The 23,700-nt window shown below is 40.5% G+C and overlaps 1 protein-coding gene across 15 annotated transcripts in view; it reads left to right on the top strand.

Moving 5' to 3' along the window:
• The window catches only part of SYNJ1 (synaptojanin 1), a 50,133-nt gene that overhangs the window by 18,988 nt on the left and 7,445 nt on the right, over window positions 1-23,700 (top strand). For 3 of the 15 annotated variants that reach the window (XM_040089512.2, XM_040089637.2, XM_040089626.2), the window contains exons 12-29: window positions 2,264-2,429; window positions 3,638-3,661; window positions 6,681-6,872; window positions 7,258-7,342; window positions 8,391-8,531; window positions 8,881-9,073; window positions 10,331-10,489; window positions 12,277-12,433; window positions 12,771-12,888; window positions 12,996-13,211; window positions 13,847-13,925; window positions 14,930-15,092; window positions 15,706-15,912; window positions 16,523-16,651; window positions 17,234-17,272; window positions 20,314-20,361; window positions 21,854-21,892; window positions 21,985-22,025. In XM_040089512.2, the coding sequence (XP_039945446.1) occupies window positions 2,264-2,429; window positions 3,638-3,661; window positions 6,681-6,872; window positions 7,258-7,342; window positions 8,391-8,531; window positions 8,881-9,073; window positions 10,331-10,489; window positions 12,277-12,433; window positions 12,771-12,888; window positions 12,996-13,211; window positions 13,847-13,925; window positions 14,930-15,092; window positions 15,706-15,912; window positions 16,523-16,651; window positions 17,234-17,272; window positions 20,314-20,361; window positions 21,854-21,892; window positions 21,985-22,025 (2,196 nt within the window). The remainder of the gene's footprint in view (window positions 1-2,263; window positions 2,430-3,637; window positions 3,662-6,680; window positions 6,873-7,257; window positions 7,343-8,390; window positions 8,532-8,880; window positions 9,074-10,330; window positions 10,490-12,276; window positions 12,434-12,770; window positions 12,889-12,995; window positions 13,212-13,846; window positions 13,926-14,929; window positions 15,093-15,705; window positions 15,913-16,522; window positions 16,652-17,233; window positions 17,273-20,313; window positions 20,362-21,853; window positions 21,893-21,984; window positions 22,026-23,700) is intronic. The other 12 variants (XM_040089522.2, XM_040089647.2, XM_040089533.2 and 9 more) reach the window with 10 other exon arrangements.

Raw genomic sequence — 23,700 nt, 5'->3', positions numbered from 1 at the left:
CTTTTTGCTGAAGAATGCCTTTCTTCTCTTTCCATGTTATATCCTATGTACCCATGGCCAGTTGTTTTGGATTTTCCATCATTTGTTCATTCACGCTGTGCCGGGGTTCTTCTCTGCTCACGTAGGAAGTATCACAGTAAAACGCATAAAAACAAAACAAATGAACTTGTTGCTTATTCTGCCCCTTGACTGGTGCATACAAGACTTCTTCATTTGGGAATTGCTTGTATTTTACTATAGAGTGGAATTTGGTTCAAGATGTTTAGTTTTATTTTCTTACAAAAATGTTACCTAGACTGCCAGGAAAACTGCAGTAAGTATTTTGTGGAGTGTCTTCCCTTGTCTTGACTTTCCCATTCAGCCTTCTTTAGTTCCTTTTCCTAAATTAATAGTTACCTATTTCATCTAGTTCATCTGGCTTTTTTTTAATTTATTTTTTTTTTACTTAAAAAATGTGATTAATGTATTTCCATTTCCATTTCTAACGTTTAAAACACAGAGTAGTTTTCCTGGTTTCAGTTTGTTAAACCACGGCAGTACATTTGCTCTACTGTCTTTGGAATAATTCTGGATCCCTGCCCTGGGACAACTCTAATTACTACCACATCTCATAAATCAAATCAAGCATCTCTGACCCAAGTCCCATCTATTGAAAGACGATATCTCATGCTTGGAAAGCCTTACAATACTTGCTCTTGTTTCAATTAAATCTGATTCATTATGTTTTTGAGTACTCTGAGTATATTTTAAAATGTAGTTTTTAAGTTGCATTCTCGTTTTTAAATGAAAAGTTTGATGCCTGAAATTGTTCAATTTCCTACTTGTCAGTTTGATTCTTCAGAGCTGAAGAATACTTAGAAGTAAAAATATAGAAATTTCACAGAGGAGAAAATTATTTTAACCTTAAGTGTGCTAATATACCTTTCTATACTGAAAACCAGTTCTTTTTAAAGTATTCTACTACTCGTTACATCTAACTCCTTACCTGCTCTTTCTTTTGCTTTCTCGGGGTTCCTTTCAATTAACTGCCTGATATGTGAATGGTGAGTGTGGTTTTTTGGATCATCAGTTGAAAGTTGTCTGCCAGGAAGGGAGTGCATCATATCAAAATCCTCTTGCAATAGAGCGCTCCCTCCAGCTCATCCCCATTGTCTGCCAAAGTCCCTTCGCCTTGCCAAAGGAGGAGCTCCTGTCTCACTGTCCAGTACAATTCACAAGACCAAATCCTCGGGTAGTTTGGTTAAGCTTTTGCCTTCTTTCCTTCCCACGTGCATTTAAGAGGCTTTCATGGACAATGCAAGCTGCAAACTTGGGAGTATTTTTTATAATAACACAATCCCTTGCAGCATCCCTGGTGGATCGCAGAGCTGTACTTCATGTACCTGCAGCAGCGTGTTCACAGACACCTCACAGGCAGAGCACACGCAGCAATGCGTGCAATCAGAAAGGGGTTTTTGTGGGCCAAAATCAACGCTGCCAGGTTTGGAATCGAGTACCAGGCTGCATTATGTGTTACTTACATCATCCTTTAGGTGTGTGTGACCCTTGGGCGCAGCTGCAGCAGCAGCACATTTTTCTGGAGACTCTTGTTTAGCCCAGGTGGTTGAGCCCTGTTCCTCTGGACTGCAGCTCAGTCAGGCCAGAGTGTGCAGAGACAGTGTCTGGGTGTGTCTGGAGCCATGGATTGGTGTCTGTGTTCCTCCTTCTGGGATGCTGCATGAGACTTGCATGTTATTTCAACAAGTTTAGGGGGGTCTTAAGTCGAAGCTCTCTCTGTTTTTAACATGGATATTCCAGAATGCGAATTCTTCTGAACTCCTAAGTATAAACATATACATTCATGTATCATGGCATTTGGACTCGAGTGCTTGCTCATCTCTCACTATTTGGGGAAAAGCCCAAAATCCCCGTCATGGTCTCAACATGGCACTATATCAAATTAATTTTTAAAGACCTAGGGTTTAGGAAAAAAAAACCCCTCCTCTCCCTGCAGTAATATATAAACTAAACATTATTTAGTTTAATTTATATCTGCTTGTTAGATACGCCTTGTAGGTATTACTGTGTATTTTTAGCATTTGGGGGTGGGGGGGAAAGCACATGTAGCACAGTAAGCTCAGACAACTTGATTTAATACTTAAAGAAGAAAATTGCCTTAGCCCTTAAAATCATTAGCATAGTTTACGTATATCTACTGAATATTGCCAATGTATTGTGAGCAGTGTCCGACATAAAATATTTTATACGTGTTCCTCCCTAACAGGCTGGAAAGCTGAAGGATGGTGCTCGTTCTGTGACCAGAACGATCCAAAATAACTTTTTTGATAGCTCCAAGCAGGAGGCCATTGATGTTTTGTTATTGGGAAATACCCTAAATAGTGATTTAGCAGATAAAGCACGGGCTCTCTTAACCACCAGCAGTTTACGCGGTATGTGTCTTTCAGGATTTTAATCTCTGATAACTATTTGGTGTAAGAAAGCTGTGTAGAGTTTGTTTTCAAAGCACTGTTGTAAAGTATAAATGCTCTTTTATGTTCTCTGGGCTTATTAAAAAATGGAAGTTACTTCTGCTTTACTAATAGCGCCAAAGTAATGTGCTGCAGAAATTGCTTTACCTGTTTATGATTTGTGGGTGAAGTTCTACATCAAAACCAGAGAGATATACATAAGAAACTCTGCTTGCACAGAGCAGCCACTGAGTCTTGGGGGTTTGGTACCAGGAAAGGGGCTCCCCTTGTGAGAACAGGGCGCTGAAGCAGCATCCTGCATCCCCAAAGAGACGTAGCCTCCGTGGTGCCCAGGACTGCATCCGATCCCATCTTCTGCAGGTCTGGTCAGTCACAGGGCTGTGATCAGTCCTCTCTTGGGGCACAAAAGATACAGGAGCTCAAATTTGGGCAAAGAAGGAACTTAAATTTGAGTCTTCTTTCCAAGATCCCAGGTAATAATGTTCTGGGTTACTGCAATTTTTAGGGTTTGATAACATTCTTAAGTTCACCTTTTCATTTTTTTTTTTCCTTCTCCCGGACGCATTTTAACCTTGAATGAGGAAAAATATGTCAAAGCTTCAGTGCAAATCTTTGGCTTAAGAAGAAAATTGTTGCCCAGTTGTAGTCTTCATCTCGAGGGTCCATATCTTGATCTGATGTGGAGTCCAAGGTGTTGCTTTTGTCCCATTTGTTTAGCACAAGGTTTCACGTTATTGTGGTTTTTCTTATGTGCAAGACCTGCTAAATCGGCCTCACCTCAAAATTAGTTAAAATTTGTTTTCATTTCTTCCCACTTTGTCTGGGAATGCAAGCTGTCCTTTTGTATTTGCATCTCCTGACAGCTGAGGAGCATTAATCCCTCTTCCCTGAAATCTCTCTGCATTCTCTGCTAGGTGGCAAGTTAAGCAGTGGGGTACTTCAACCTGTGTGAATCCATTATTAATAAAGGAGACAAAGAAAATTTGCTGATCCCGTTGTGAAACTTGGTAGATTATGCAGCATAAAACTTGTGCCTTAACTGATGGAAATGGTTATGTGTAATAAATTGTGTATTAACAGCATGTTTCCTCACACATTGCTGGAAAATCCTAAAAAGCAATGACTTATTTGACTAATCTTTTCTTGTTTCCCTCTTACTGCATCCGTAGTTTCAGAGCAATCATTACAATCAGGTATAGTATAGTACAGTAAAATAAACTGTGAATACCTGATCAGCTGTTGTTGTCCTCTGGCTTTTCTTGTGTCTGTTTGTGTAACGTTGGGCTATGGGCTCACATTTTCCTGGTGGTGTTTGGAGCTGGCATTCCTATGCCCTATCATGCTTTAATCCAAGAAAAGCGAGAATATAAGAGGTGTAAAATGCTGCAGTTGAACTTGGGTGGGAGTTAGGAAATGAGGTAACCGATTCGCAGGGGCTTATTTTTGCACGTGCTCTGGCTGTAAAGGAATTTTCCTTTTTATCTGATTTGGAGGCTTCTGTATTTTTGCTTTGTTTAGGATAAGAGTAGAAATGCTTCACTACAATTTGTAATTTTACTTTATTTGCTGCTAGAAGGCTTAACATGCTTGTGTTCATGCAGGAAACTTGTCAGCTGTGCAGCACTTCAGGTTCTTGTTCCTAGAAACCGTTATTTAAAGTAAAATATTCCTAATGCTCTTCTATTCAGATTTTGCTGTGTGTTGAGCAAATTCAAATGGCCTTTGCATTTGCCAATTTTCCTTTCCCATATGTGTTTTACTCTACCTGCTTAACTCGTGGTGAGTCTCTAGGGAATGAAATCTGAGTCACAAGTAATGTACATCTGAAATTAAGTGATTCACTGGCATTTTGTCAGTGTAACCAAGTGCTTATTGGAATGACCAGTTGCACTGATGGTATTACCCTTCTATCGCATAACTCTGGAAGAAACTATTTTTATATATGTATAAATTATTGTTGTTTTATTATTTATGTCTAATTGTTATTATTTATTAGAAGGCCTATTTTTGTAAGAGTTGTAAATCAACTATTTTTTAGCATTTCAGAGTTTCACCGAGGTACGAATTGCATATATTTAAAGATTCCTACAGGAATTTGGATGTTGCAGTAAAACGGTTCCATCAAGTTCCAACAGTTCCATTCAGTTTCACAGAATATCCCAAAGAGAATTTTAAATTAACACTCCCTTTGTAGAACTGATTTCCAAATTTCTGCTTGCCTAGTAAGTGCAGCAATCACGGTATTTTTGCTGCAAACAATGGAAAACGTAACTGATTGGATTTCCTATGTTGTAGAGTGAGGCACAGTTTTGCTGAAAAGATAACTAACTAGAAATATGTAGGAAAATCATAGTCTCAGGAGATCTGAAAAGCACTTGGTTCACTCAGTATTTTGGAAAGCAGTAGAAATGTTTATTTATAATTACTCAAATTTGTAAAAAGAGTCATTCTACAATTTAGGAAGACTGCTAGTTTAAAGATAGAAATTTTTTGTTTGCAATGAGCTTGTTGTCAGTTCAATTCTAAATTGAGAGTTTGACCTGGTAAGGCTTTTCACATTAGGGTCTCATAACAACATCAGGAGTTAAATAGGCAATAATGAAATTTTGCAGCTTTTCTTAAAAGCTGCTCGGTAGCAACAGAATGATTTGGAGTAACTAAAATGAAGCTGAAATATTTTCAAAAGAAAAAGATGGAACCTCAGACGAGGAACGTCCAAATTCTGCTCTGAAACTTCTCAGAGTGCTGCAGAGGCTCATCTCTGCAGGCCAGCACAGCTGCCTACGATGCCGGTTTGGGTTCCTGGGGTTCAGCCAACCCTTTGGATGATTTGGGTTATTGGATGTGTTGTGGCTACAGCATTCCTGGGATTGCTTCCCTTCGGTGGCTGGGTGCTGAGGTAGCTCCTGGCCTCTGCTCTCCGTGGCCTTTTGGGCATGTGCTGGACTTCCTGGCTGGAATCACCTGGGGTGTGGGTCAGAAGCAGACCCAGTATTGGGCTCTCACCTGCAGGGTGAGAGTATACCGTTGGCTCCTTCCTGTTTTCTGGACTTTATTTCCCTGGATTTTGATGAGGAAAGCGTGATCCCAAGCATTTTCTGCTTGGAGCACCCCAAGGAGACACCAACCAGTTCATTGTCTTTTCTGTGTGGTTGGCCCATTTATGGATGCGTGATTTGTTCAGCAGGGAAAGCGTTCGCAGCCAATGAACACAATCTATTTTCTTCTCTTGCTGCCAGTTTTTTTCAAACCCAGTAGTGATAGAGAATACCTGATTTTTGTTTTAACCAGGTAGCCAAGATGACAAAAACTGAAAAGACAGCAGCAGCTCACTAGTCATGTTACTTTTGGGGAATTTAAATGAAAAGTACTGTTCCCAGTAACTGCCTGTTTTTCAAGGCAGTAACAAGTGAAGGGAAGAATTCCATCTAATATTGTTTATGTTGTTCTTTTAAAGTCTGATAACCATGAGGACATTCAAAATAGGTCAACTAATATAACTTAGGTAAAGTACCTGGCGATTGAATCAGCTTTTTTCTTTCTGTTTCTCCCAGTGTCCTTTATATATGGGTCATTCCTCTCTCTTCATCTGCCAGATAAAAACAAGGCACAGGGAAAGGCTGATGGGACAGAGAAATGAGTTTAATTATTTTAAATTGCAGCTTGCTGTCCTCACTAAAGCAGCTCTTTAGGAATTCAACTGACCTAAAAATAATTCAGACTTGTGGCTTAAATAGACATACTCTGATATGATGAAATAATGTACCTTCTCTATTTTAGTACTTGTAGTTTATCAGCAACTTTTACACTTCCAGAAATTAATATATCTACATGTTGGTTCTGTAACAGAGATTAGATTTCATAAATTTAATCTGTGAAAATGAGGTAGATAGCCTTGTTGATATGTACAAAAAATTATGGTTCCCTTAAAGTCACAGATGAGATGAAAGAACTGCAGATATTTATAAAACATGGAAATTGTTTCCTTCATGTATGATTTCTCTCTATATAAATTTTGAACAAATTGCTGCTGGTTTTCAGTCAGTGTCTTCCCCACACAAGTAGTGTGTCTCTGAGGGTACTTTGCCTCGGGAAAGCTGCATTCCCAGTGCTTTTGCAGTTTAATTTGTGCACGTACATTGGAAAGATCTCACTGCCAGGTTTTCTGATGCATTTGCTGTAAAACTAATGTCTTTTCAAATGTTTTTGCAGCATCTGTGAAAGTTCTGAAGAGCATGTGTGAGAACTTCTATAAGTACGCAAAACCGAAAAAAATCCGAGTCTGCGTTGGGACGTGGAACGTCAATGGGGGGAAGCAGTTCCGAAGTATTGCCTTCAGAAATCAAACCCTCACTGACTGGCTTCTGGATGCACCAAAGTTAGCTGGGATCCATGAATTCCAAGGTAGGATTTGTGTTCTGTCATTACCTTTTCTTGAAAACTCTGATTTTTCTAAGTAGATGACAAACATTGAAACAAGTATTACAGAATAGAACTGTGTAGAAAGGGACTGTGAAGAGCCCCTTCCACCCCCTGCCATGGGCAGGGACACCTTCCACTATCCCACGCTGCTCCAAGCCTTGTCCAGCCTGGCCTTGGACGCTGCCAGCCATCCAGGGGCAGCCACAGCTTCTCTGGGCACCCGGTGCTGGGGCCTCACCACCCTCTCAGAGAAGAATTTCTTTCCAAGTAGGGAATTCTTTTCTTGAAATGAATATATATATATATGAGGTCTTGATTCTTAAGTTAATTAGAAACAAGAAATAACTTTTTCCCTATTTACCTCCAGATCGTAAAAACAAACCTGTGGACATATTTGCCATTGGATTTGAAGAAATGGTGGAGTTAAATGCAGGAAACATTGTGAATGCCAGGTGGGTGATCCAATCCACACACTACTAGTTTGGCTGATAATCACCTTTTGCAAGTCACATGTCATTTAAAATTTTGGGTTCTCCAGTGCTTGCAGTGTTCTTCAGTTGAGTGTCTTGTATTGCTGGGAACAGCAAAACCTGTGAAACTCTTTCCAAAAGCATGCGTTGTTGGTATGCCATTGTGTATCAGGCTGTGATCTCTGTAAAGGAAGGCTTCCTTCCATACCGTTCGTTTTCACTGCCATTCCATGTATTGCATGGTTATATTACTGTGGAGTTGGGATTTTTCTCTCCTAGCAGACTGGGTTATGGAAAGACATTTTTCCCAGTGGTAGGTGATACCAGTGATAAATGTATGTGTAGTCCTAGGAGCGCATTCCCTTTGTCCATTGCTTTCTCTGCCTGCTTTACATGTTTCCTGGTGTCAGGCAAGGTTTAACTCATTGGGAAGAGCACCTAAAGCCTGTAATGCTGTAGCTTTTGTGCAGATTTCTGTCTTTTGGGTAGAAATTTCACCCTTGGGTGAAATGAAAGGGTGAAATTAAAACACTTGGGTTTTAATTTCACCCTTTATGTAGTTAATGCTGTTTCCAGGCCTAGTATTTTTCATTCCTGTCCGGTGCTGACTCTGAAAACTATAGTCTATTAGGCCTCTCAGGATGTTTCTTCTTGATCTAAGACTGTGGACACCTGTTTTCCAATATTGACTGAACTAGGAAGTAACTCTAAAACAATTCTTAGGTTTTGCTCCTCTAGTCTAGCCCCGTAAAGACAGCAAAAATAGCCATGGCTCCTCAAGTTGTCTGTGGTGTTGGGAAAAGCTGAGGCAGCATTTGTAGAGGCTGAATTTGAAACAATGATGTCATGACAGTCTAGAGCTCTGTGTCTCTGCTGGGAGGCATTTGAGCACCATTCCCAACTTGGCTTTGATTTACTGCCTCAAGGTTTACTTGAGGTTCTTAGGTGTAGCTTAGTCAGCTCAATCCCCAGCTAGAAACCCGCTCAGTTTGGTTTATTTCCAACCTGGTGTTTTTAATCTCACTGCCAGCACCACAAATCAGAAGCTCTGGGCTGCTGAGCTGCAGAAGACCATCTCCAGAGATTACAAGTATGTGCTGCTGGCTTCAGAGCAGCTTGTGGGCGTCTGCCTCTTCGTATTCATCAGGCCCCAGCACGCTCCCTTTATCAGGTCAGTGAGTACAGCAGCTGGCTCCAGCTTGGGTCACCTTCACCTTGCCTTGTGTTGGGAGATAACGCCCAAACATCCTCAGAGCCATGTGGGGCTCTGAAAGAGCTCTTCCACCTTCTGGTAAAGTAGTTGTTTAAGTTCTTTTATCTTAGCTTTCAAATGCCTCGTTGGTCGCCCAGAGAGCTTGAGAAGCTGACATTTTATCTGGTTACTGCTTGGTGGCTGTTGGAACTTTTTTAAAACTAGCACTGTGGCTGGGAGAACAATGTGTCCCCCCCAGCCCAGTGTCACACTCAGAGCCATCTGTGCCAGGTTCCTGGAAGGCTTAATAGTTGTTTCACTATTTCAGGGATGTTGCTGTCGATACTGTCAAGACTGGCATGGGAGGAGCCACTGGGAACAAAGGTGCAGTGGCCATTCGGATGCTGTTCCACACCTCCAGCCTTTGCTTTGTGTGCAGTCATTTTGCCGCAGGGCAATCCCAAGTCAAGGAGAGAAATGAGGACTTTGTAGAAATATCTCGCAAGCTTGGCTTTCCGATGGTAAGCGCGGTGTTCGAATTCCGTAACAAGTGAAAAGTGACACCCTTGGAAGCTCCAGCATCCAAGTGTCATCCCAAAGCTCCATTTGCATTTTTCTCCTTCCCCAGTTCCCTGTGGAAATCAGGTTTCCTTAGGTTAGAGATCTCAGAGAGAATTGAGTTCCCACAATGTTTATTAAAAGAGAAGACTGCAGAAAGAGTAGACCTTGCCAGTGCAATGATGGAGATGATGAAACGTGAGTTCACTTGCATTCGAAATCGAGAACTTAGCTTTGGAAAGTGACCTTATAGATCCCTGACATGCAGTTGAACTTTTGTAGGCGCAGGAGACCAATCACCTATGAGAAAAAATCACTGGGAAACAGCATTGTTCTCAGTACACAGGAATGATTCTATGCCATGTTCCCATGAACAAACACCATGTTCTCACTATCAAACACCAAGCTGAAAATGTTACCAGTGCAGTAAAACGCTCCCTTGAGACTTAAAACTGTTTTAAATTTTATCATCAAACTGTAATTTGTTAATTTCTGTGACACTGTGCAGGAGTCTTACATCTTATTTTACAGGGGTTTTTCATTTTATAAATTTGTCCCCACTGTCATGTTCCAGTTTTCCTAGCAAGTGCTGTATCTAGCAGTTTCCTAAATGCTCCTATTTCAATCTGCCGGTGTATCTGCTTGGTTTTACTTATGGGCAGTGGAAAAATCAAAACAAAGAGGAAAGTAAAAGTTCTCACTCTAAATCCTGGGCCTTGTTTAAACTAGTAAACCCCTCTATAACTAATATAACTAATGTCTCTCTAGTGATGAAAATGTGAAAAGTCTTCAGTCTGAATGACAAAGCTCTGAATTTGCAGTTTGTCTGGAGACTGTGCCACAAAGTGTCAGGGGATGTGTTGTTCTCCTCCGACACAGGCAACAGCCGTTGTCTTTGAGCAGACTTCTAAGACAGGAGTAGGAAGATGACAAATTTTGGAATCCAATTCAGTTGATTTGTGTTTCTTTAGAAATGGGAACTCATAGGAAATGGTACTTCTCTGGTGTTTCACCACACTGTTGTAAATACTGTTGTAAACACCACACTGTTGATCGTGTTGTTCTAACCTTAAGGACACTAAATACTAGGATGTATTTCGGTTGTCTTCATCGCCCAAAAATTATACATATTTCACAGCTAAAAACTGAATTTCTGAACCTAGAAGTAGTAAATTTGTCACTGTTGTTTTTAACTCCAGCGTGTGCTGCTGTTTTTACAGGGAAGGATGCTCTTTTCCCATGACTATATTTTTTGGTGTGGGGACTTCAATTATCGAATAGATTTGCCCAATGAGGAGGTGAAGGACCTAATACGACAACAGAACTGGGATCCCCTCATAGCAGGAGACCAGCTCATCAATCAAAAAAACTCTGGTCAGGTGTGTTCAAACATCACCATACTTGAGAATGCTCAGGGGTTTTTTATTGGTTTTAGCAATTTGATGATGCTCCTGTAAATCTATATCCTCAGCATGGAGTTTTCTAGTATTTTTCTTTTTGTCAGCTGTAACTATTTAAAAAGAATATTTGTAATGTTTCATAGTGTTACTCTTTAGTTAAATTGTAATAGGTCTACTGCTGTTACTGTTGGGAAAAGGAGTAGTCCAAATGGTAGCTTTTTTATTTGCAAAGAAGACACAGAATAACAAAGTCTGAAGAAAGATACATTTTTTTAGATTTGGAGGGTTTCTTGTTCTCTCTTTGCAGCTCTGTGTGGGAAGGCTGGATTTGGTAAAAAGAGAGACAATCCTCTGTTGTTGGTTCTGTCTGCTCGCCAGCACTCGGATCACAAGCAGTGCTTTTGCAGATTTAGAGTTCCCTTCCATCTGTGCTGGTATCTTGTGCGCCAGAACAGGAGGAAAAAAACACTGGATATTTTTACTCTCTTTATTTTATTTAACATCTGTTTCCTAGGGAGAGCAAGATGTACATTCACATGGGCAGACAGCACTGATTGTCTGTTAATTGGATCAAAACAAGATGTGTAGAGGTTTTGGAGACACCTCCAGCAGTTATAAAGGTGGAGAAATCTATGGAAACTGCCAGAATATGAAAAGGACTCCTGGCTGGGGAGCAGGAGTAGCATTGCACTGTTGGGGTGATAGTCCATCGTTCAGAAGCTGCTGTCTGGGTACCAGCTGTGTCCCTGGGGAAGCTCTGTGGCTGTGGCAGGTTAACTTCTGTACCTGCTGCTCAGGAAAGGTGTTTACAGAGAAACTTGCTCCATCAAAGTAGGTTAGAAAATATTTACTGAGGGCAAACAAATAATTTGTCTCAGAAGCTGTGGAACTTGTAGCATTCTGACATTGACTTTTAAATTGACTGGATTTCAAACTGTATTTCCAACAAGAAAAGCAGGTCAGCCTATCACTTGCTGCAGCTTTGACTGTAAGATCCAAGTTAGATTTCTATTTTACGGATTTCTGAAGTGAAGAAAAGATGCCCGTAGAAGGCTGAACTCAAGAATGGAGCTGACTTAACGAAAGGGTTTTATCTTGTGTCCAGTTTAAACACTTAATGAGTGAGAAGCTCATTTTGAATACACTGAATGTATTAAGGACTCTATTTTTTTCCTTTCTAAAATCCCATTTATTTGAGGGGGCATCTTCTGTCAACTTTTCCCTGGAAGTGCTCAAGACCAGGCTGAATGGCACCCTGAGCAACCTGGTCTAGTGAGCAGCATCCTTGCCCATGGCAGGGGTTGGAACCCGATGGTCTTTAGGGTCCCTTCCGACCCAAACCAGCCCGTGAGTCTGTGAATTTGTGAGAACATTTGGCATGTTCAGATAGCTAAAATACAAACCTTAATTCCCAACTAGCTAAACAGCGGATTAAAATGCTGTGATGCAGCGTCAGTGTTCTGGGTGACCTCCAGTTGGTAATGACATTGAAGTAGGGTTGTAAGTAACAGTAACTCTAGTAAGAGTGGGCTTAAAGATATGATTGCTGGCATACTTCTTCTCATGGATGATTGTCTGGGTCACTGTTTAGTCGTAGTGTCAAATGTTATCAGCAGACAAAATGTGGAGAGGAATCCGTTTTAACAAATAACAGGGGTTTTTAAAATTTTGTTTTGAGATGTTTATACACCTTGTCAGTGTTAGAATAGAGAATTCGGATTAGTTTCCTGCTGTTTCCCATCTGTTTCTTTCTTCTGTTTTTACAGATTTTTAGGGGATTTCTGGAAGGGAAAATCAATTTTGCCCCGACATACAAATACGATCTGTTCTCTGATGACTATGACACCAGTGAGAAGTGTCGCACACCGGCGTGGACAGATCGGATCCTTTGGAGGAGAAGAAAGTGGCCGTTTGACCGATCAGGTATCAGGGCTCCCTTCAACTGTTTAAAATATTCTTTAAGTGACTTAAGGGATCCGTTCAGTGATGTTCCCAATGCCAGTGATGCTGAGCTCCTGTTCCTGGCTTGGTAGGAGACGGAACACTTGTAACAGACCTTCAGTAAACACAGTGAGGCTGAAGAGAGGGCCATGAATCAGATCCCGGTTACTGACATTCGAGGAGTGGAAAAGAATGTTGAGGGGGGGTATTTCTGTAAGACACTCAGTTTGGATTTACTTTCTATGTTTTTTCTTTTTACAAATAGCACATCCTTGCAATCACTGTATTTTTCCTCTTTTGTTTTCATTGCTGGCTGTAGCTGAAGACCTGGATCTCCTGAATGCAAGTTTTCACAGTGACAGTAATGTCCCTTATACGTGGAATCCTGGCACTTTGTTGCACTATGGAAGAGCAGAGCTGAAGACATCTGATCATAGGTTCCAGTTTAATTTTATACATTACTTCCTAAAGTTTAATATTCATGCTGTGTATTTTGTTGCTCAGATGCTCTGCTGACAGGATTTTCTTGTCCGTTTTATCCAAGGCCTGTGGTTGCTCTGATTGACATTGACATATTTGAAATTGAAGCAGAAGAGAGGCAAAAAGTGTATAAGGAGGTGATTGCAACGCAAGGACCTCCTGATGGTACTGTGATGGTCTCCATCAGAAGTTCTTCAGCAGAAGAAAACTATTTTGATGATAACTTGATTGACGATCTTCTTCAAAAATTTGCAAGCTATGGCGAAGTTATACTTATAAGGTTAAAAAGAACTTCTTCCTTTCAATCTCTGCTTGTAGAATCATGGAATTGTTTCGGTTGGAAGGGATCATCCAGTCCCACTTGCTGCCATGGGGACACCTTCCACTAGACCAGGTTGCTCTGGTCTGGCCTAGGACACTGCCAGGGCTCCAGGGGCAGCCACAGCTTCTCTGGGCAACCTGTGCCAGGGCCTCAGAGCCCTCACAGGGAAAAATTTCTCCCCAGTATCCCACTTTACCTTCTGGCAGTGGGAAGTCATTCCCCCCTTGTCCTGTCTGGACTTGAACCTGCTGGAGCAAGCCCAAAATTCATCTTCATTGTTCCAGCCAATTTCCTGAATGAAGTTATTTACTTAGCTACCTTTTCAGTTTTGATCTGTTTAGTTTTTAACATTTGAATTTCAATTTAAATGTCTTTAGAATTCATTTTGCATACCTGTATGTGTCTCAGTTTTCAGGAATGATTTTTCCAGATACTCGTATTTTTGAGAATTTTATGCGAAGTTTGTATTCTAGAATTAAGTTAGTAGTTTTAAATGAACTGAAAATGAGGATGTTGCATTTTCGCTAGGCTGGCAATTGTACTGTTAAGTGTTGTGGTATTTTGCTGATTATTGTTTCCAATGAACTTTGCAGGTTTGTGGAAGACAAGATGTGGGTAACATTTCTGGAAGGAAGCTCTGCTCTGAGTGTTATGAATTTGAATGGCATTGAGGTAATGTAAAAATGATGGAAACTTCGTATAGCAAGAGAAAATCTAGCTTTTTAAAGTGTTCTTGAGTGGGCTGGATTTTTTGTTTGTCTTTGATTCTTAGAAGTTTTTTCTGTTCCGCACTAGACTGTTACATCTTCTTTTTTTTTTTTTTTCCTTTTGATAGCCACATACCAGTATGTTGAATTTCAAAAGCCATGTTAAAAAAGTATCAAACTTAATTTATTTTTGGGAGGAGTATTGTTAGAGAAGTTAAGATCTCCTGCTGAGAGACACCTTCATCAAATGAGGGGTTTGGAGGTTTTGTGATTTAAAAAGCAGAGTTTAGTTTCTTGAATGAACCAATTTAAAATCTTTATAGCCTGCATTTATTAAAAATTTAGCACTTCTGTACTGAAAACTCTAAAAAATGTCAAAATTTCAGCTTGCATTTACTTTTATGGGGTCAGTATTTAATCTTTGTGAAAATTTAACTTCTGACCTTCAAATTTTTACTGGTCTCTGGCTGTTAAGACTTAAAATGTGTGATGTTTGCAGATGGATCCTTGGATCTGCTGAGATGTCCCTGGCAGTTCAGACAGGAAAGGGGCTCTGGGTAGAATGTCAGTTTGCAGAATGAAGACCTGCTCTGTGCTAGCCTCTAAAAATTACTTTATTCGTGTAGTTTATAAGCACATAAAGCGTTTTTCTTTATAAATAATAGCGTTTCTATCAGAGTAAAGAAACCAGGAGCTTCCTGATTAACTGAAAAGGAGATGAGTTGCTAGTTTTCCTACCAAAAAAACAATTAAATGGTCATCATGAACAGTTTAAATTAGCTAAATGTAGTTACTTATCAAAATTAGGTGAAAATCAGAATTATTTTTCTTTAGGTGCAGAAATTCTGATAACCTTATTTGTGATGTTTTCAGGAATTATTTTTTCCTTTTTAAAACTAAAGTGCTGAGCTTTAATATTCCTACTCTTAACGACTTCTGTTTTGTGCATACCTTTTTTCGGCAATTCAGCTACAAGGAAGGATTATAAACATCAGCTTGAAAAATCCAGATTGGATCAGAAGTTTGGAAGATGAAATGAATCTGGAGAAGATTAATATTGGGCTACCTTCATCAACAAGCTCCACTTTGCTTTGTGAAGATGCTGAGGTTACTGCAGACTACGATATGGAAGGTTTGTTGAGATAAAGCCTTCCTTACTTTGAACTGCTTACAGTCCTAAATAATGTGGTTAATTTAATGCACGTACAACTATGTAACAAGTTTATGCCCGTCTAAAACAGATCAGAAATCACATTATTTCCAACAGTATCCCGACAGTCTGCTTCACTCTCGTCTACATTTAAATACATTCTAAATTGACAGTTTACTCTTCGAAAGCACATCCATGTTGAGCCTTTTTTTAAGCACCATTTCACATTTTGCAAGCAGAAGTTATTACAAATAACAGATACTTGGAAAGCCCCTGCCCAGCCTTCTGAAGAACAAGTAGAACTTGCCATATTGCAAACTAAGGAAATAACCCGTAAAGCTAATTGTTTCTTAGATCAATCAACTGCCACACTGTTATAATTACCTCTAATAAATATCTGTGATATATATTACACATTTGGAGTATTTTCAGCCGGTTTGAATACATATGTATTCTTCATGTGTAAGCTTGGGATGCAAGAATCATACTTTGGTTGCCGAGCTAATTCCTTGGAACTTTGGGGTTTTTCTTGCATAAAATCCCATGCCCGGCATCAGTTCTTATGTGCTTTTCTTCTCTGGGGCTTGTTCTTTAGGAGACATCGATGACTACAGCGCTGAAGTAGAAGAAATCCTTCCTCAGCACCTACAGCCAACGTCAAGTTCAGGGCTCGGAACCTCCCCGAGCTCTTCCCCGCGTTCCAGCCCCTGCCAGTCGCCGACGCTGTCGGACGGACCCGCGCTCCCAGCGAGACCCAGCCGAGGCCCAGGAAAAGCTCCTGGACCACCTGTGTCCACACATGGTGTGTATTGCACGGCCCCACTGCCTCAAGTTGTGCTGCAGTGTCTGTAGAATCCTGGCTCACCCCGGTCATGCTCTCAGAGTACAGCCCCTGGCAATCCCTACTCCTGTCAACTCCAAGGCACATATTGTAACCAGTGCATTTGTAAATTGGGAGCACAGTATGAAAACTTGGGTTTGAACGCAGCCTTTTTTTAAGTGATGAAGTGAACACAATGATGGTGTTTGGAACGGCCTCTAATTGAGCTTATTTGAACTGCTCAGATGCCTTGAGAATTCCCTTCGTAGCACTTTTTTTTCCAACTTCATTCACAGGTGAGGGTCAAAATCAGAATTTGGAATGCTGCAATTGGTAAGATTGTTCAGGACTTCATGGAAAATATCAATTTATTAAAACACGTGAGGAAAAGATTTGGTTTAGGAAATCTGCTTCTTTTCATCATTGGTTCATTCTTCTTGTTTTCCCTCTCTCAAAAACTTCCGGTTCGTTGTTTCCAAGGCTGGGCACCGACTGTCCTCTCTGTGAGAAAAACTTGCTATTACAGAAGTTTTGCTGGCTTTAGAATGTCCAAGATACTAATTTTTGCATTGTTTTCTCTCATATCCTGCAGCTGAATTGCAGGCTGGTGCCCAGCAGAAGGAGCCTCCCCAGAGCCTGGAGCCAAAGCGTCCTCCACCCCCTCGCCCCGTGGCTCCTCCTGCACGTCCTGCTCCTCCACAGCGGCCACCTCCACCCTCAGGTAATGTGGAGACCTTTTTATGTGCTCAGAAATATTTGTTTTCAAGTCTGTGAGATGAACTTGAAAGTGCAAACCCAAACTGCATATTACACTTGAGGCTCCCTGGTTTTTAACTGAAGTGTTTAATTGGTACATTTAAAAGCAATAGTACCATGGGAAATAACAGCATTTTTACCATTTAAATATTATTAGTGAATAAGTTTATAAAAACTTATTTTCACAGTTTTTAAAAGTGTGAAAATTTACAGCAATGTTTACTCAACATTTTCCTTTTTATAGCATCTATTTTAAAATAAAATAGAAATAAACTTGTGCGTTCATTGATGCATTGCTATTCCTTTAATTTTGGCATCAGTATATACGCATTTCATCATGTCCAAGTTTTTAATGTAGTCTTCATTTGGATCATCTGACAATGTGAACAATTGAGCACTAAGAGAAACTGGATGTTCAGAAGCATTTGGGCAACATAGTTAATAACAAACTCACCCTTGTGATTTTTAACTTTCTCATTCTTTTTCTTCCCTCCTACTATACTGATATTTTTCATTATTCCTGCATTCATTTCTTAAATACTGTCAGGCGGTAGGAGTCCTGCACCTGCTAGAAAAGAATTTGGAGGTAATGATTTTAATTGTTTTTGAATATGACTTTATAGCAAAACTGCCATGGGGGATCTGTTGTGACAGTACTTAACACGATGATTTCCAAAGGTATAAAAATGGGCAATTCTCAAAGTCATAGAACTGGATAATTCATGGATGTCACTGTCATTTCTTTCTTCCCCCTCTGAACTATGTCTGACTTTTCGGTGAAATAGTATTTCTCCAGAAGCTGGTATTTCCAAGTCGGAGATAAAGGTTGTTCCAGGTTTTTATTACTTTGTCCTGGGTGAATACATCCAGCTAACTTTTTTGTGCAGTGCTCCTTCAAAGTAGTCTTCGTCCTTCTCTGTCACAGGTTTTGCTGTCCTGCTTGGACTTAAATCAGCTCATCAATACATGAGAGAGAGTGAGAATTGTTAGTGGCACTTCCAGGCACCGCCCCTCAGTTGGTAGGAAAGAGGGGTTTTTGACAAAATGCTTTGAAAGTTTTGAGTAATCTCAGAAAATACATAAACTACTTTGCGTAGTCTGTAACCAGCGGCTGCTTTGGTGTCAGGCAGAAATGTACTTGGCTCCTAGATACTGGTGAGACAAGGAAGCTTTTATGCCCAACGTGTAATTTTTCAAATGAGTTAAAATGCAGAAATACGTGCTTTAGCAAGCGATTGATAGACACCACATTTGACATAGGTGAGATTTAATTCATTGCTCTTCTGTCCTGTGTAGTTTTCTGTGCACTGACACAATCCCGTTTGCCTAGTTAGTCTCAATTGTGCAAAGACTAGTCAGTTGTCTTCTTTTGTCCTCTTTCCTAACATGGCTTTCCATAGAGTTGTAACTTGCATAAAACTTGCTTTTTATGCAATCATTTGAGATTGTAGTTTATTTTTTCATCTATTTTTCCAACCTAAAGCTCTTCACTTTTCTTCTGCTCTCCATTTTCCACTCATGGTGTACGTGTATAAGCATAAAGACTTTGCTTTTCACTGGTATCTGAGCTCAGCTCCAAGCAAGTTAGCACAGGGTTGGAACCAAAATAAATGTCCTTATGGGTTACTTTAGTGGGGAAAGGGCAGCTATTTCTCTTCCCTAGGAGGAAGGCTCCTAAAGCTCTGTGGAAATATCCCTGTGTAATGTCTAAGTGGATCAAATTTTGGGTTTAGACTTCCATAGCACATGCAAAGGGACATTGATCATGTCTTTAAAATGTTATGCCTTTTAAATGTTACTTTTTTTTCCTCATGTGTTTTGACCTTTTTTCCCCCAAGTGCTTCAGTCCCTTCAATGCCCATGGCATTTTTTATAATAGCTCAGTATGCTTTGAAGATGAGAGGAGGATTTTGGCATCTAAGTCTTTTTGTTCGGTCATTTTTTATAACAGAAGTAGCTCAGAATTCAGATGAGCAAGGTTCTGCACTCATTGCAGGGTTTTACAAAGTGTAGACCTTTTGTATGCTAATATACAAAAAATTTCACTGAGGATTCTATAAGCTCCAGTTGTTTATAGTTAAAAATCAAAATATTGCAATCTGTTTACCCAATATTTTTTTAATATATTACAGATTAAATTTTCAGAGAACATTAAGAACTATAAAGGCTGCCAGTTGTCAATTGAAGTTAATAAATAACATTTGTGGCTTTTTTTCCTTCAATGCTAGTAGTCAGAGTTTTCCTGATTGTTGCGGCCGAGGCTTTTGTCATTGGTTTAAACTGTTAACGATTAGAATATTCTTGTGCTGCCCTTTGTGATAGCATTATCACAACAGGATGATTTTGCTTTCCCCCTATTGAAGAGCATTATGAGTAGATGAAATCTCGGTTGTTTACCCTCTGTGCTGTTTCTCTCCCACACAGTGAATATTTTCTAACTTGCCAAATCCCCGTGCCCGGAGATCTTGCTCTCTGGTGCACTGACATAGCGGCGTGTGCCTGTGTCTCCCTTCTGCTGAAAGGAGGTGGCTTTAGCTGTCCTCCTGCATAAAGCAGGAGCAGAGGAATGTTACGGGGCAGTGCCCTGCTCCTGCGCAGCTTCACTGCTGCTCCTCTCCCAGAGTCGTTCGCAGTCAGAAACCTGTGATGGGAATTGGCAGAGCCTGGATCTCAGCCGGAACAGATAACACGTGCTAGGATTTAGCATCGTTGAAATAGGTGTTCAGCCAAAGCAGAGATCTGACATCTCTGGAGACAGTCCCATTTCAGCCTCATGTGCAGCCTTCACTGTGCCCACTCTGTGACAGAACTCACAGATCAGAGAGCTCCTGGGCGGATCGCACACGTGGGCACGTGGTGAGAGAACAGGAGGCTTTGTCATAGCTAAGAAATGCCTTCAGTACTTCCATCATGCCTATGTCATGCTGTGTTTTTGCCATCCAGTTTTAGGAGCTCAGTATATGCTTGATGATATTGCAGAGATAAAATAATTCAGCATGGTTATGCATAATTGAACATCTTCTTTCTCTCAATCTGAGCTGTTAAACCAATTGGTACAGCTGTCCCAAGTACAGAGTACTGCGTAGAGGCAACTTAGCGATAGAGTTCTTCAGGATACAACACATTATAGGAAGTGGGAAGCACTGCTTTCATCGAATTCCTTACTCGGCTGTACCGTAGCAGAAACAGACTATTCAGTGTTCTGAATGACAGAGATTAGCCTTAATGCTGCAGGGTGTAAGTGCCCATTTCATGTGTTCATTTACTCCCCGGTGTTTGAGTACAGGTCTGTGCTCTGCTTCATGAGAGGTTCAAGGCCAGCGTGTCAGATCACACTGGGTAGCCAAAAGTTGGTGGAGAGTGAACATTTTGAAGGAATTAAATTCTTTTTCAACTGTAATGTAAAATTAAAATAATAGATGTTATTGAACATGATTGTACTTGATGATTTGTAATTCACACCAGTCTCGTTCCCCATGCTGCTGCAAACATTTCCCGCAGATGACTGTCATTTATTTAGAGTTAAATTGTGTAATGCTGTCTTGTGGTAGTGTTCTTTCTGGTTTTTCTTTCTCAATCTTCTGCTTTTCTTATGCAATGTACAGCTTCTCTTCTTTCTCTGAAAAGGTCTTGGAGCTCCTCCCAGTCCTGGGGTAGCTAGGAGAGAAGTAGAAGGTAACATAACAATTTTTGTGTTCTAGAAATGGATTTTTAATTTAACAGCTGAGTAGTATTATTGCCCTGGTGATGCTAAAGCTGGTTTCATGAAGGTATTCATCATGTAGGATCTTTCTTTCATTTAGCTTTCACCCAGCCAGGTTGTTTCCTGGTTTTCAGTAGTGGTGGGAATTGTTGCAGAAGTGAAAACTTAGAGTGCCCTAATCAAGAATGCTTTGAAGGCTGACCCTCAGAGGAAGCTGGAGCTGGCTGGTCATCGGAGTGACCATTACACCTGTAACTAAACCAGGAGTCTAGGGAGCCTGACTTTTCGTAAAGAACTACATACATTCATGTATTCTGAGGAGAGAAACTTCCATTGAAACAATTTGGTCTATAATTGAATATTTTGCCTCTTTCTAAAGAGCGCAGTGTAGGTATTTGATTCTGATAGCCAGCTGTGTGTAGCACAGTTATGAGAAGCATTTCTCTTGTGCTGTTCTGGTTGGAGTCTGTGGGACTGCTGCTGGATGGGTCCTGCATTAGCTATGCCAGCAGAGTTATGGGTTTCTTCCTTGTCCCTCAGGAATGTGTCCTTCACAGCAAGTAGCAATACAGGTCCTAATAGAGTCATTGGCAGGGTTTCCTCCTGTATTTGCAATTAATTCTGGCTGCGTTGCTGGTTCATTTTTATAAATTGGCAAAATCGCTCCGTGCGTAGAATATTTGTGGTGGGAAGGCACCTTTGGTGGTTATCCACTCCAGTTTCCTGCTCCAAGGAGGGTGAATTGGCTCAGATTGCTCAGGGTGGGAGCTGCTTCACTGAGGACAGTACCCAGAAACCCATTGTGACTGGTTCCAGGGCAGTCTGATCGCTGGAAGCTGATTTGATAAACTGTGATGCACCACAGAGTTCCTTCCACTTACTGTCACTGACGTGGTGACTTTGCCTTCCTGGGAAATAAGCAGCAGAAACTCAAGCCAGAATCCTAAACCTCCCTGCCTGTTAGAAATTGTGCAGTTGTCCCAGCCAAAGGTAATTTTTTCATCTCTTGCAGTACCCAGTTGGAGTGTTGCATCTGAGGCTGGCATCAGCGTGGCCATGGTGCTCTGACAGATTTATCCCATAAATGCAGAGTGGGGTCAGGAACTGTTAGATCAGTTCTCTTTGTTTTGGCCACTGCTGGTAGAACATCTACAGGATATACCACAAAAAAACCCAACTACATGATTGAAAACACAGAGTACCTGTGCAAGAGGGTGTCTTTAGCTTGCAACAAATAGGACGTAATTTAAATAATTTGTAATAAAAAGGGTCAAATTACTTCAATGTGTGCCGTGGGATAGGAGCGTGTTAGTGACAGCTGGCGGATGTGTAATAAATTTTGAAAAAATCACTGGTATCTCCTTGCTTTCATTCTCAATAGCAGTAAAGTAACATTGCCATCTACTACCCATTTGTGGCTTATCTAACACAGTTAACCTATTTTTTTTTCTCCATGCTTCAAAGCACAAAAAAGCCCTGGAACACAAAGAAAAGATAACTTAGGTAATAGATACATGCTTTGTACTAATTATAATGCAGAGAGAAGTTGATTTTGAAATAAGTCCTAAGTCAGTAATCTCTAATATCTGTTACAGTTCGTAATCAGCCTCCACATGCAGCGGGTACAACCAGACCGGTAGGTATTTTTTTAAGATCATTTTGTAGACCATTTTAAAGATCATTTTCCTGCTAAGTGGCTGCTCTTCATTACATCAAGGTTTCTGTTAGTCATAACAGATGTAAGAAATCTGCTTAGTTGACTGCTCAGGTTACAGTTTCTATGAGTTCATTATCTCAACAATTCTTGTCTATTGACTAAAAACTCTAAGGGGTGGGTGGGGAGTGGAAACCACCACATCTGTGCACACTGGATGTGACTTGATTGTTTTGCATTCTGCAGTCACATAATAGGCTCCCAAATACACATTTTACATCTCCTTTGAAATAACCAAAAAGTTGCTCTTTGTATTGTATGTCCTTACTGACTTGGTGTGATAAAATGCATTATCTTCTTACTGGAACATAAATTGTGATGGCAGTTAGTTGCTTACAGGCCATTATTGGATTACATAAGCAATAGACATCTTGTGATTACTTGATGTGTCGTGGAGTTTTGTACCTTGTTTTAAAGACTGATTTTCATAAAGGTCTTCATTTTACTGTTTCAGCTAATATTAGTGCTTTCATTAGTGTTTCATTCCTTTATTTGTGGAACTGAACTAAAAGAAGGGAATGAAGGGATTTATGGGCATTCGAATGCTTCAATCCACGCAGGAAATCAAGAGATAAAATGTATCTGCCTAATTTTTCTTAACAGTAGCAAGTAGGAGCCTTGCGTGAGGGAAGAGCAAAGTGTTTCAATAGCTACAGGTCTTCTTAAAGAATTACTGAGTAATGGGATTGTCTGTTGATAATTCTTTGACTTTGCAGCATGTTCCAGTGTTGGAACTGCTGAAAACTGCTGTTGAAACTCTTCAGTGAAGTAAATTTCACCAATTCATTTTTCTCAGAGATTGATTCTCACAGTGAACAGTTCATGATTTTGGCTCTTTTTTTTTATTTTCCTGGACATGTAAAATGACCTATTCTAAAATTTGGATAAAGAAAAACTGATATATATAGGAAACAATGTTTTCATTTTTCACTGTATGCTTCCCTTTTTATTTTTTTCTCCTCATAATCTGGAGCTAGCACAGGATTTTCTGTTTCTAAATTAGAAGAAAAATCTGAGGTACAGAAGAGACTTCACCAACGTCTTGGAACTGGCATAAGAGCAACATTTTTTGTCCATATTACCAAAACAGAAAAAGCAAAACAAACCAAAAAGGCTCCAAAACCCAAAAAGCCCAAACATAGTAGAAGGCTTGATAAAACATCTCCTAGGTTAGGATGCCTTAGCTCAGCCCTTGTTTGGATTTCCTATCTAACATTCCAGGACTTGAGGGGAGCTACAAGAAAGATGAAGAGGGACTATTTCCAAGGGTCTGGAGTGCCGAGGAGGAATGGCTTCAAACTGCCAGAGGGCAGCGTTAGATGGGATATGGGGAAGGAATTCCTCCCTGGGAGGTGGGCAGCCCTGGCACAGGGTGCCCCTGGATCCCTGGCAGTGCCCAGGGCCAGGCTGGACAGGGCTTGGAGCAGCCTGGGGCAGTGGAAGGTGTCCCTGCCTGTGTCTGGAACTGGATGGGTTTTAAGGTCCCTCCCAACTCAAACCACTCTGTGATTCTAGGGATGTTTCTTGCCTTTGTCTTGGGTGATTTTTGGATTTCATTTTAAGAGTTTCAGGACCAGGGACAGTAGCTACAGTGGGC

This window comes from Hirundo rustica, chromosome 2 (assembly GCF_015227805.2).
Source record: "Hirundo rustica isolate bHirRus1 chromosome 2, bHirRus1.pri.v3, whole genome shotgun sequence".
NCBI lineage: Eukaryota > Metazoa > Chordata > Aves > Passeriformes > Hirundinidae > Hirundo > Hirundo rustica.
This window is presented reverse-complemented; position numbering and strand designations above follow the sequence as displayed.